The sequence below is a fragment of the Genypterus blacodes genome, unplaced genomic scaffold, assembly GCF_046128005.1.
Source record: "Genypterus blacodes isolate CSIRO-AG114 ecotype Tasmania unplaced genomic scaffold, CSIRO-AGI_Gbla_v1 ptg000348l_1, whole genome shotgun sequence".
Lineage (NCBI taxonomy): Eukaryota > Metazoa > Chordata > Actinopteri > Ophidiiformes > Ophidiidae > Genypterus > Genypterus blacodes.
In genome coordinates, this window is record NW_027467132.1 from 1130815 (window position 1) to 1143493 (window position 12679).

At 42.9% G+C, this 12679-nt stretch overlaps 2 protein-coding genes across 3 annotated transcripts in view; both read right to left on the minus strand.

Moving 5' to 3' along the window:
* Positions 1-6087, minus strand: part of arhgap29a (Rho GTPase activating protein 29a) — a 30484-nt gene extending 24397 nt beyond the window's left edge. The window contains exons 1-2 of the mRNA XM_076138020.1: positions 5911-6087; positions 4227-4632 (exon numbers count right to left, since the gene is read on the minus strand). Of these exons, the coding sequence (XP_075994135.1) occupies positions 4227-4533 (307 nt within the window). The 5' untranslated portion in view covers positions 4534-4632; positions 5911-6087. The remainder of the gene's footprint in view (positions 1-4226; positions 4633-5910) is intronic.
* Positions 6088-9331: 3244 nt separating this feature from the next.
* fbxo45 (F-box protein 45) lies at positions 9332-12506 on the minus strand. Of its 2 annotated transcripts, none has more exons than XM_076137984.1 (3): positions 11785-12506; positions 10451-10807; positions 9332-10383 (listed from the first exon to the last, which is right to left on the minus strand). In XM_076137984.1, the coding sequence occupies exons 1-3, from the start codon at positions 12109-12111 to the stop codon at positions 10177-10179; spliced, it is 891 nt and encodes a 296-aa protein (XP_075994099.1). In that variant the 5' UTR covers positions 12112-12506; the 3' UTR covers positions 9332-10176. The 2 variants fall into 2 exon arrangements, with proteins under 2 accessions (XP_075994099.1, XP_075994100.1); XM_076137985.1 differs by having other exon boundaries at positions 9332-10362; positions 11785-12502.
* Between the last annotated feature and the right edge of the window lie 173 nt (positions 12507-12679).

Below are 12679 nucleotides of genomic sequence, written 5' to 3' on the forward strand. Positions count from 1 at the left end.
TAGCATTTAGGTTTTTCTCTGAGGACCCAAAATGGAGTCGCTTTCCCACAACGCTGTGATATCATGACACACACACCGGGCCTTCCAAACCTACTTTACAATACATGCTCATTAAAAGGACACAAAGAAGAAGCCAAAGTTCAAGAAGTTAATTTTATAATCTGGACAAATAGCTTTTCTGATACGGAGAGCAAAGCCCATTAACACTCTGTCTTGCCTTTTTTGGCCGTCGACCAGGAAGCTGTCACTCTCAGAGCATTTACCTGCATCCCAGTGCGTAATACTCCATTGCATAACACCTTTGGGCACCTGCCACTTATTAAAATCCTACACCACAGTTCAAAGTGAAAAAACAATATGGGCAGAGCAGCCACTCCTGAGAAAAAGACTCACTCTCTCTCTCTCTCTCTCTTTCTCTCTCTCTCTGTCATGACATCACAGTGCTGACGGTGCATTTACTCGCCACTCCATTATTTGCAAAAAATGTGGAGTAAGCCACATACATAAATGAAATTGTTGGGTTGCTTACTTGGCATGAAAATTGGGAGGTGAGGACATGCAGAACATTTACAACCACATAATCAAGGTCTATTAAACCATTTGATAGCCTCGACCTCAGTAGATTCTACGTTTTAAACGCATCTAAATATACAGATTTGTCAGAACGTCAGCCAACTTAAGCGGCTGTAAAGCAACAAGTGTGTGTTTCTCCTGTAGGAACTCAGGGCTCAATAAAGAGGAGGAGTAAGAGGTGGGAAAATGAAACAGGCTGTAAATCTGATCATATATTTCCTCATAGTGGTGACAACAACAATAATCACATGGAACTTCTGTGACGTAGCGGCCCAGCACCCATGAGGTGTTTGATTGTTCATGGCTTACACAGAGTACCATTCAATGTTAAATGGCTGCCTGTAACACCCTGCTGTCCTCAGCTTGACTGTGTGAACTACTTGCCGGTGTTGTTTTCATTCCTAAGCAGCTGACGCACACAGTCAACTATCATTCTGCCTGAAAGAGTCCTCGCATGAAAACACTGATGACACACCTGTCCTAGTCAGCCAGCCAAGCGCAACAATGCATTCTCTGATATAGATGAAGAGATCTGCAATAATCTTCCACAAAGCTCTCCAAAACAACTCAATCACCTCCTTACTTAAGAAAAAAAACCAGTGTCTGCATTACCACATGTGAGGTCAAACCTTAATATAGATGTGTAATCCTATGATGGAGAGCTTTACCGCAGTCTTACCGTCAAACACAAAGGGGACAGACGCCACCTCCCCGGCTCCTCAGGTCCCCAAATGTCCTCTGTGACCCCAGCTAAGACCAAACTCACAACGGTAATCTCCTCCAATTACTCACATGTCCTTCACAAGCGGCCACTGGACACGTTGGTGACCTCAAAAGAGATGTGAGTATCGATCACATTGTGGTCTGGAGGTGTCCCGAGGAGAGGCGACAGGTCCTCAATGCTCACCTGACAACAATGGCGGCAGTGAGGGGGAAATTTAAAAAAAAAAAATCTTCTCAGCCGCTCGTAAAAAACAAAATTTATCCACGCACGACCGACTCCGACCAAAACTGAGCAGGAACCACAATAATTCCCATTTAAGGTCGATGTGCAGTGGGAAAAAAGAAAAAAAAAAAAAGCAGCTACATGAAACATTCCCCCCGCCCCGAGGAGCAATCCCACAATCCCACAGGCCGTAGCTATTCTTAACATGGGAAAGCATCATTTCTGCAAACGCTGCCAGTTAGCAACCGCACGTTAGTCTGGAGATGCCTCCTGGGACAATGGGTGTCAGACTCACATGGCTTGATGTGAATGCAGACGCTGCTGCTGCGAGGGGTACAGGCCTCTGGAGCTGCGTGTTGCTCTTGAATATTGGGTGTGCGTGGCAAAAAATAAAGGGGTCTTCCCTCTGTTTCAGTGAGCAGCCGAGGGTAATGAGAGGTTTGGACTATTGTGAAGGGCCGCAGGGACAATATGGTCATAAATTAGAGAGGGATTTAAATCACATCCAATCACAGCACAAGTCAGTGACCCTCAACAGTGTGTTCACACGTTAAGGCCTGCTGTGCTAAAACGCGACAAAGACACGGAAAATGTTGATTGAGCACAGATATGACGGACAGCATAAAGGTGGATTTTCTTCATTCTTGTATCTGAACTGTGAACCCGGACCACATGTTAGTGCTCTTTCTTTAATCTCCTATCCATAAACAAGGTGACAAATGTGTCATAAAACAAACAAGAGACAAGAGACTGGTACTCTGGTTTCTACAGCACAATCACACCGATATTTCAAATCTGCTGTTTCCTGTATTTAGTGAAAATAAGCCGTTTTAGGGGAATTCTCCTTTAAGAGTCACATGGTATTCATTGACTGCATTTACATACTTTAACTGGTGCTTACTGGACCTGTACATTAGCTGCAGTTGTATCAACAGCAAAGAGCACCGACAATCAGTGACTTGTGACTTCATGAGTTGATGTTTGTATCCATGTCTCAAAGTTACTTCTACTCTATTTAAGGACGAAGTGTATAAACTGGTTTCTCTGAGACGAGCAGGTTCAACTTTCTAGTATGACAGCTATGCAACCTTCTGCTTGTGCACAATTGGAATTTGCTTTAATAGCCTGTGGTGCGTTTGTAGTAGACGGCATTTAACCACTTACATTCACGAACAACTTACATTCAGGAACAACAACAACATGCTAGAACAGACTCACACCAATGCCTTCCAATGAGCTTCCTATTTAAAATCAACGACTCTTCCACTCCATAAAGTTCAAGATGTTGATCTCTTGCACATGATGATTTACTGCTTTGATCTGGAGCATGTTGACAGGTCACTGAAAAGTCCCTCAAGCTTAAAAAGTGTCTGTCGCAAGTCCTGCTCTCTGTCACGGCAGCCTGTCCAGCCGGGTCAAGCACCTTCTCCGACCCCTCCAGACAACAAGGCCTGGAATTCCTTTTTTCTGGGCCTTGGGTGTCGTGGCACACTGCTAATGGGGGGGGGGGGGGGCAGGAGGAGGAGGAAAACCACCACTACTACACCGCCTGCCTGCCTGCCTGCCTGCCTGCCTGCCTGCCTGCCTGCCCTTCACCCACTCTCTCCAGACCATTCTTACCAGGACTGGGGGATTAGCAAATCTGGGTCGGATCCAAAAGCCGGTGCCAAATATACCGAGCCAGGAATGTAATAATCACCCACACAAATACACACATTCACACAGAGACAGAGCGTAGTGGGACTCAGCTCTGTGTCACTTTGCCCCCCTTTGATTTGGAAAAAAGTCCATTTGAACACTGATGGGTCAAGGAAAGCCCATTAATTACCGGCTCAGAATGTGTTGATTCTCTTAATAAGTGTGTGTGTCAAAAGTTCCCCCTTGTGTGTACATTTGGGAAAAGTTGAAATTACATCATGAGTAAAAATAAGCGTTAAATTCACTCAGTTGTTTGGCTGGAATTCCGTCTAGAACACACACACACACACACACACACAACAAGCTAAGTCCCAGTTCTCAGAATGATCAAAATACCGACACTGTCTATCGAAAATATCAGAAATCTGCATGACCAGCCACCCAAGCAGACTTAGATCAGCTGATATCTGGATTTTCTGGTCCACAGAAAAAGAGAGAGGAAGAGAAAACAGTAGAGGAGCGATAAGGCTGGTTGACTGACCGGGCAGCCAAGGCCGCAACAGGACAAAACAGGTAGATTTGGTTTTGGGAGTGTGTACATTGCGGTGAGAGCTGCAGTGTGCACACATGTTTTGACTGACAGCCACACTCCGTTATACAATCCCTTTGGCTGCATTTGTACAGTGCCTCTTTGTTTCTCCCTCTGTTTTTGTAACGTTAAAGCAAGAAGGGAAGAAATGTTTGGTTTGAGGCAGGACAGTGCTCTTCTCACTCATTAATACATGTTACTTGATGTAGACTTGTGAATACATTTTGTAAGAACTTAGACTGTCAACAAATTCACTGCCATGCTTGCTGCTTGTCCTCTAAGAACCACAGACAAAACCCTCCATGGCCACTTGTACTCATCATGAGGAGGCTGACATGATGTGAAGTGTTTAGCAGCTGCACATAAGAACTCACTACTGATAAGTGGGTGTGTGTGTGTGTGTGTGTGTGTGTTGCGCTGCCCTCTGTTACAAACTAAAATGGAATCTACCCATTAACGCCTTGGCTACTCCAAAAATACCTTTGGAGTTGAAGACTTCTTTAAGTTGTAGAAGGACTTCTGCAAACTTCCGCACATCGCTGACCAGCAGCATGATGTAGTTTGGGTCAGCGGCGGGGACGTCTGAGCTGTCCGAGCTCACCGAGCTGCTCTTCTGGCCCCTGCCCAGCATGCATGGGCTCCCGCTGGTAGAGCCCGAAGAGCCCAAGCTGGAGTTGGAGAGTCTGGTTATAGCTAGAGGGGGTTTCCCTCCACTGCCATTGCCGCTACCGCCGCCACCCCCGGCTCCTCCACCAGCGCTGTTCTGGCGCAGCATAGCAGCCAGCATGCCTTCTCAATCCTGTGGCCCTTGGGCCTGGCACCTGCTGTCCCACGGTTCAGCTCCGATCTCAGACCCAACGGTGCACCACAACAGGGATGAATGATCCTGCCCAGTGAGAGAGAAAGAGAGGACAGTGATGTTTAGATTGTTTATAAAGCTTTACATCAGAACACCTCGACCAAATACAAATTACTCAGCAAAAAACCATACTGTTACCATCAACTCCTACACTGCAGATTTACACTCAGCAAAATAAAGACCAGAGGAAAGATCTACACATGCACAAACACACGTTTCACATGAAGCACGGTTATGACACAACATAGTGATGAAAGCAACAGATAGCCACAGACTATTCGTCATCTTCCTGACTGGGATTTGTTGATGCGACTCATTTGGCAGTTTATTTGTTTTATCTTAGAACTGAAAACATTAAGTGTGTGTGTGTGTGGGGGGGGGGGGGGGGGGGGGGGGGGGGGGGGGGTTGTACCTAAGTGTATACAGGAGTTTATCAGAGGAAAATCAAAATCCTCATCTGCTAAATAGATGTCAGCACTCCTTTGATCTTAACACAAATTACACACGCAACAGCTACAGAGTGCTGACTTTGTATTTTACTACACAGCAGCTTTATTTAGAAGATTTTAATTAAATCTGCTCGACTGCACATGAGAGGCTGGCGGCAATTACAACCGGTAGTTACATTAAAATCATGGCGTTTGAATGAATACATTTCACACTTTATTATGTTCCCCGTCGAGTCATTTAACCTTTCACGGTGTTTATCGCAACCGCAAGTTACGTTGTAAAAAAAGAAAGAGGAAAATAAAGCTTGAGTTTTTGCTCAATCAGCGTGTTTGAGATAGAAAGATAAAAGGGAATAAACCCGATAAAGTGCTGAGAGGTTGATCTCGCTTCCGCCGCACTCTAATCAGAGAAGGTCACAAAAACTCTCCATAAAATTACACATTGAATAGTTCCTTGTTTATCTCTGAAGTTTCAGGACAGATTGAGAGTTTCTGATGTAGATTTTTACAATTGAACCTCCACATTTGGCTGCAACATGCCGGCCGGGCCGCCGCGGTGCGAGTGGAAGGAGGATTTAGTGGCATAAAACCTGACATTTCATTCAAATTCAAGCATTATTTGTTTGCTTCATGTTTCAGAAATGACTTATAATAACTGGCTTCCAAACGCGGGTGTGTGTTTAACTCAAGAAACACGAACAAAGTTTCCTCCAGAGATAAAATCATAACAAACCGAACATTAGTCTTCACATATCTCTACAATTACAACCTTACTTACCTGCCCAAACAAACAAAAACAATATCACAAACAGCTTTAATCAACTGTATGCTGGCACCAAACAAAAGTTACACAAACCTGCTGTTGAATCCTGAAACATTGCAGCTGGAGAAATTCTTGCTGTGGAAATGTAGGCGACGAAGAAACACGAATAAATCCAACCTGGCAACCCGTGGCGTTCACTGGCCTGAACCAAAACTTCGTGCCCACAGCTGAATGTTACAGCGACTGAGTCTGACTGCGTTAAATCGCCTCCTCCCTCCATGTGACGGCGAGCTTAATTTGTGATTGGTCTGTGCGCGTTGAATCGGTTCGAATCCTCCCTTAACAACAGGTGTCCATATTAACGCGTCACTATAAGGGTCCACTTTAGCTTACTTGAAGCATAGAATTTCCGGTTTCAAAATAAATTCTTCTTGGTGGGAATAGATTGATCAAAATACAGCGAATCAACATCGGGTATATAACTGTTACTACATTTTATTTTTAAAGGTACTCACCTAATATGGTAAGTCTTGGGATCTATAGGGTATATCTAACAAAATAAATGACAGACACCACCTAAATATTTTATTTTGAAAACGCAACTACCACACCTCCCTTATTATTGTACCTTACTTTGGTAAATTTGACCTACACAACCAACCAGAAATCTGTTTTTTCAGAAATTTTCAGAAAATTGATGCAATTCGACTTTTACTCTATTTACGTTCACAAACTGGCAAATATCAGCCTAATTACCACTCAGAAAGACCGAGCACAGCACGGCAGGACTCCTGCAGAGGCAGCAGGAAGACTTTATTGCGTTTGCCTGGGTTGTAAATTCTTGCCATTTATATAAAGGTCTTGAGAAATAAGTCTGATGGCTACACATACAGTTTGCACTGTTCTGCCACCTAGAGGCCGTAACTGGAAGGATTATATAAAAACTTTCTTATGCAAGACGTCATAGAATTACTGTTATTATTATTGTCGTTGTTGTAATAATATAATGATACAATTTTCTTGGTTCATCCTACAATTTCTGTTCACTTCATTGGTACATTGGGTGTGGCATCAGTATCACTCTGCACCAAATTGTTAATAATTTATAAAGTATAGTGAGTTATTTTGATTTGCTTTCGATTCAACTTTATTGACTTTATTTATGTTGTAATTTGCTGTGGTGTTGATTTTCTTTATATTACTTTTGAGGGTTCATAAAGTTTGATCTCCCATATATTCATATAATAAATTAATATTTAGCAGCCCAATAAAACAGCCAAGCGAAATCATTGTAAAATATACGGTAGGCCACCTCTGACCCAATCACGCCAAAGGCACAATTTAATAAACATTTTAACCAATATTGTAGATGGACTGTTTCAGATACAATGTTTTATATTGTATCCGCTCACACAGCAGATCATCAGAGCATGTGCTATGCAGGTTCAGCGAATTTAATCGGCTCCTCCAAAGTGTCCACTAGATGACGACACAACCCAAATAATAAAACGAATCCTCCTACTAATGACACAGTACTGGTTTGGGGTACAGCTGGGGCCTTTCTCTATGGAGTTGGCATGAGTGTGAGTGGGGTTCCTCTACAGTTCAAAGACACGCAGATTAGGAACCCTAGAATGTATGAATGTGTTTGTGAATATAATCCTTGACATGGCTCAAGATACTTCAGACGACACATTAAATGATGAGAAAGACCAAACTCAAGGACACAAAGATACAAAAGAACTAAACATAGCGCTGTTTGGATACAAAGTGTCATTTTTTTTTCAGTAAACTGTGCACCATGCAAAATCATGCACTCATGTATACAGATCTTGTTTTTTAAAGCAGACTAGTTCTATGTCTGTGCCTCCAGATACTTCAAGGTTCTTTCTACCTCCAAAGACATGGACCTCTGGGGCTGTGGAATTCCTAATTGCCTGTTGGTGTGAATGGGAGTATGACGGAGTCTGTCTGTCTCTGTGTCTCTGTCTCTGTCTCTCCAGCCCCCACATGACCCCGCATAGAATAACTAAGGATAAAGAAAGGATGGATTAACGGATGGATGGTTCCATGTCAGGTGAAACATACAATAACTCACTCGAGCTACAGCACAGGTACTACTAACAACAAACCACAGAGACCACAAGAAGCACAGATTCAGTGTGTGCATATGTTAGATTTCTCCTCTAAGTAAATTAGGCCTAACATTGAGTTTTTCTAAAATGATAAGATAAGATATATTTGATGTGTTTATGGGTTTGTTCTGACATACCTCATCTGAGGAGGAGGAAGAGGAGGATCAAATTAAACAGTGCTTGGCAGAATATCCTAATGCCGATCATAAACTGGCTGTTGTATTAAGAAATGGCTCAACAAGCTGCTGGTACAATAGCTGTGGCAAGTGAAATAATAGATAACCCAGTAAGAGAAAGTGTGTCAAATAACCAGCAGCCCTCAGATTCTGTCAAAATAACACGTTTCGATTTTTAAAGCAATAAGGCTTTGACTTATAGGTTACCTGACAACAATCAGAAGGGAGTCAAATAAACAGACTGACAGATAGACAGGAAGGTACAATGATAGACAAGAGCACAGTCATTTAAATACTTTATAAGCAATCAGGTCAGTTCAGATGGATAAATTAAAAACAGGTGAACACACAGGCAAACAAAAAGCAATCGCACGCTTGGCATTTGCAGAAGATATTTAATGAAACCTCCTCAAATCCTCAAATAATCCTTTAAGTGCTCGTCTTTTATCTCCATCGTCCGTGCTCAGCGCTTATTGGCGTCGTTGCAATTGGCGTCATTTCTGTCTGACACTCCCAAGTCATCTGCGAGAACAGTGTGTCCTGTACTCTCACGTCTTCATGGAGATAAATGGCTATTATGATGGATTACTTCTTGCCTTCATGTGTGCTGGGGGGTATTTCTAAAGAAAGACCTTGTACATGTTCTATGAATGAAAAGTACATAAAATGAATGTATTATATAACCACAGGTGCTTAATTAGATTAATTTATTTTTGCTATAAATGCTCACAATATAAAGCCTGAACTGACTTGTATTACAGTTAACAAGCCGCCCTGTTGTTTTTCAGGGTCAGGGTTGGTGGCCGCGTCTTTAGTACTTGTCACAAATAATCCAGTATTTTGTTCATGTGTCGTTTGTTTTTCAGAAAGAGTAATAGCATGCAAAAATGTTCCGCAGCTGGAATCAAGACTGAATAGGTTGTAAGTCAAGTATTCAGTTTTTACTGCCTACTTGCTCCTTTATTCATATAACTATCTGACACTAAAGATGTTTTAAATCATTATAATAGACAACAGAACAAACTGCAGAAAACGGAAAAATGAAATTTCCATTTTGCAGAGAGAAAAATGGAAAAGGACAAGATGTACTTGAGCTCCTTTTAGTAGATTGATTGTTGAGCTGCTTGTTGTTGTCAAAGGCTCATATTTATTGCAGTGTTGTTGTCGCCCCTCTGTACTGTACACTCACAAACTCACGCTTCATTGAAGAGTGGCACCATGTCAACTTTATTTTCAGGTCTCATAACCATACCTAAAGTACCATAGATAAAACCAAGAAATAAATAGTGTATAATACTACAATAGCACATTAAAAAGGACACATATTAGCATGATACAGGTGTAGTTTCATACTCTACTATGTGATTTCTTTGAGAACCTTTGAGAACAGGGCAACAGGCCAGTATGCATGCATGTGCATGACAGCGGGGCCGGGGTTCTTTTTGCCTTTATGCAGATATATAACTTATTTTGGCTTGAAACTATTATGAACCGGTCCTCAAGTACAGTTTGTGCCCATCCATAATGAGCTGTTTGCATTAAATTGGACAATAACTGTTTTAATAATAACTGATAACAACTACTATTTCATTTGTTAAAACAGTGTCTTAAAATATTTGCCACATTTTATATTTTGGCCGCATTCAAGCAGAACTAATATCTCTAGTGAAGATTCAGCGCTTTTGGTCTGAATCCCACGAGACTAAATAGTGTTCCCCTATCCTGTAAATGGAACAGTCCAGCACCTATACTGTAAATTGGACTCTTCCACATTGATACAGAAATACATTTATGACAGTCTCAAACCATTCCTTTCCAGGTAGGTAGGTTTGTCTAATGGTCACAAAGCTCTGACTCTGAGTTCATGTCCGTTGCAGCAGTCCATTTTGTGTATGTGAGTAAACTAACTGTTTGGAAGAAACAAGACCACTGGTCTCCAAAACCTTAGAAAGGTGCAAAAAACAGGTCTACAGTCCATTAAATTAACAAAAAGTCCTGCATTGGCCAGCGCCTTCATAGTTTTAAGGGAGGCAAAGGATCGTCAGCTTCTAGCCGTCCAGAGGCTTGCCCAGGTACACCATGGTGACTTCAGTATTGCCGTACACTGCAGAGACAGCAGGGAAAAGGCAGGCTTTGGGTAGTCCACGAAAGGCTACACCCAGGAACTCAAATCCCCTCTCAAAGGCTAACGTCTTGTCATCCATGTCTAGGATCACTCGTATTCGCTCCCCAATCTGCAGAGAAACATGATTACACTGTGGTTTGGTGACACATGGATCAAAACAAACACAGATAACGTGCAGATGTGGATACAGGGCCTACCTGGTATTTTGGTGCATTGTTACACTGAGGGAAGTTTCCATTGACCTCCCCGTTGTGAAGCAGGTTGTTGTCGACCAGGTTCCAGCCCCAGCTCTGGTCGTCACTGCCCAGCAGGGCCACGTAGCCCTGGCACTGCAATTGGGCCCTCTTTGTGGCAATGCCAATAACCGCTACGGTGCCGAGGGGTCCTTCCCACCAGATCTCCCAGGCGTGCCTCCCCTCAGAGAAGCCAATCTTGCCCCGTGCACCATCAGTACTCTGGGCAATAGGGTTGCGGTGCAATGTGAAACCGTTCTTCTTCACGTAAACGTTGCGTGAACAATCATGTGAGCTGAGAGCGTGCTGAAAGGCCTTTTGCTGTGGAAGAGAAAGGGAAATGGTCTGGTTAATCAACAATAGAACAACTGTCTGAAAGTAACATGTACACAACCAGGGCTCTTAAGTCCCACACAGTCAATTTTGAGTAAATAATTTCTACTAACAATTTGAGATCCATGAGGTAATAACTAACCCATTACAATCACTCCATATGTAAATGGGAGATATTTGTGATTCATAAATCGATATAGACTAAGAAAATAATTAACAGTAACCAATCAATCTTAAATCATTCATCGGGTTAAACCCCAGGCAGTAGCTGGTTCCAGTTCCAGCTTTTTCATCGGATTTCAAGTCACTGTAAATTGGGTTTTATGGACTGTGGGTGACACAAAATAAACCTCAAATTAGTCCAAAATAAGCACAAGATGTCACCTTGGATTAGGGAAATTCTGATGGGCACTTAGTTTAGTCACATTTAAAGAGCTCCTCAAATAAATGGAAAATGACTCCTCTACAAACTGATCTAACTCCCAGTCGCGCTGTTATTTTCCCATAGAACAAACAATAGAAATGACCTCCATGCACCTCCAGTGCATGTTATAAAATTGTACAGCATTATATGAGATAATGACATGGAAACATTTGACAACACAACTATCCACTTCAATCACACCCACAGTAACTCCAACACCTTCAGCCTCTAAACATTACACAGAACAACATGTCTGTTCCATTCTATCTGTTTTGAGCTGACCTGCCACTCCACAGTGATTTTGTCCAACGCTTACAGACCCAAATGATAATGAATGCTAATGGTTTACTGGCACACACAGTAAGTGATCTGATAGCCATGGATCTACATGGAAATGGACCAATGTCGAACTTTAAATGGTCAAATAGAAGCCTTCAACTATCTATTGTGTCATTGGCTAGCAAAACAAACACAGCCTCAGACATATTGTTGTGTGATTGTGGATTCATGTCGAAAGTCCAGTGGTGTAATCACAACTTACTTTCCCCTTGTAGGTGGGCAGGTTGCACAGGATGTCAGACCGCAGAGCCTCATCGCTCAGAGTCCGGCCGGAGAGGCTGCGCCACACCTCGCTGTTTTCATCCGACAGAATGTTGTTCCAGTGCCAACAGACCAACGAGCACCGCATCAGGTCGTACAAATCTAGGTAGGAGAAGATATGCTCCAGGACCCGGGCGGGTAACCTGCCGGCCACCCCTGCGCCCACTCCCGCGGCAGCAGCGTGAGAAGAGCCGGCGGAGCTGCAACTGGCTGCCGCTGCTGCACCCTGACAGGAGGAGCCCCCTCCTCCACCGGCCGCTCCAGACATTACAGGCCTGCTTTTCAGCGACGACGCCAGCCGACCGAACAGCTTCAGTTTACACTGTAGAATGATGCCTAACTCAAGTCGAAACCCTGCATTTTACCCGTAAAAACATACACACATTGTGCAAGAATCACAACAGTACAAACCCTGCCCAAGTCAATGGCTGAATGGAAGCGAATGCGTCAAGGTCCTAGAAGAGCGAAACACATTCTACCCTGCTGTTAAAGAGGCATGCGAATGATTTTGTCAAATAAATGACGGCAATTACACCTTTTGTTATTATAAATCGGATACATTGAGAATTAACAACCCTTAATTAGAAAACCTCACGTCTCAGTGTAATGCGTTTTATTACCTACCAGGACCATATATCTGCAACGCTTAAGACAGATCAGCGTAATAGAACTGACCTGGAGTCAGACATGGCGTCTTTTCGTCGTGTTTATGAAGGATCCTAGTGAACCCGGAGCAGTTCAAGGCTTCAGTACAATAATAATAATAGTACCGCGGCATTGTCTTCTTTTCTTCAAAATATAGTTCCAGATGTATGATTATATAATTCAAATTGTTT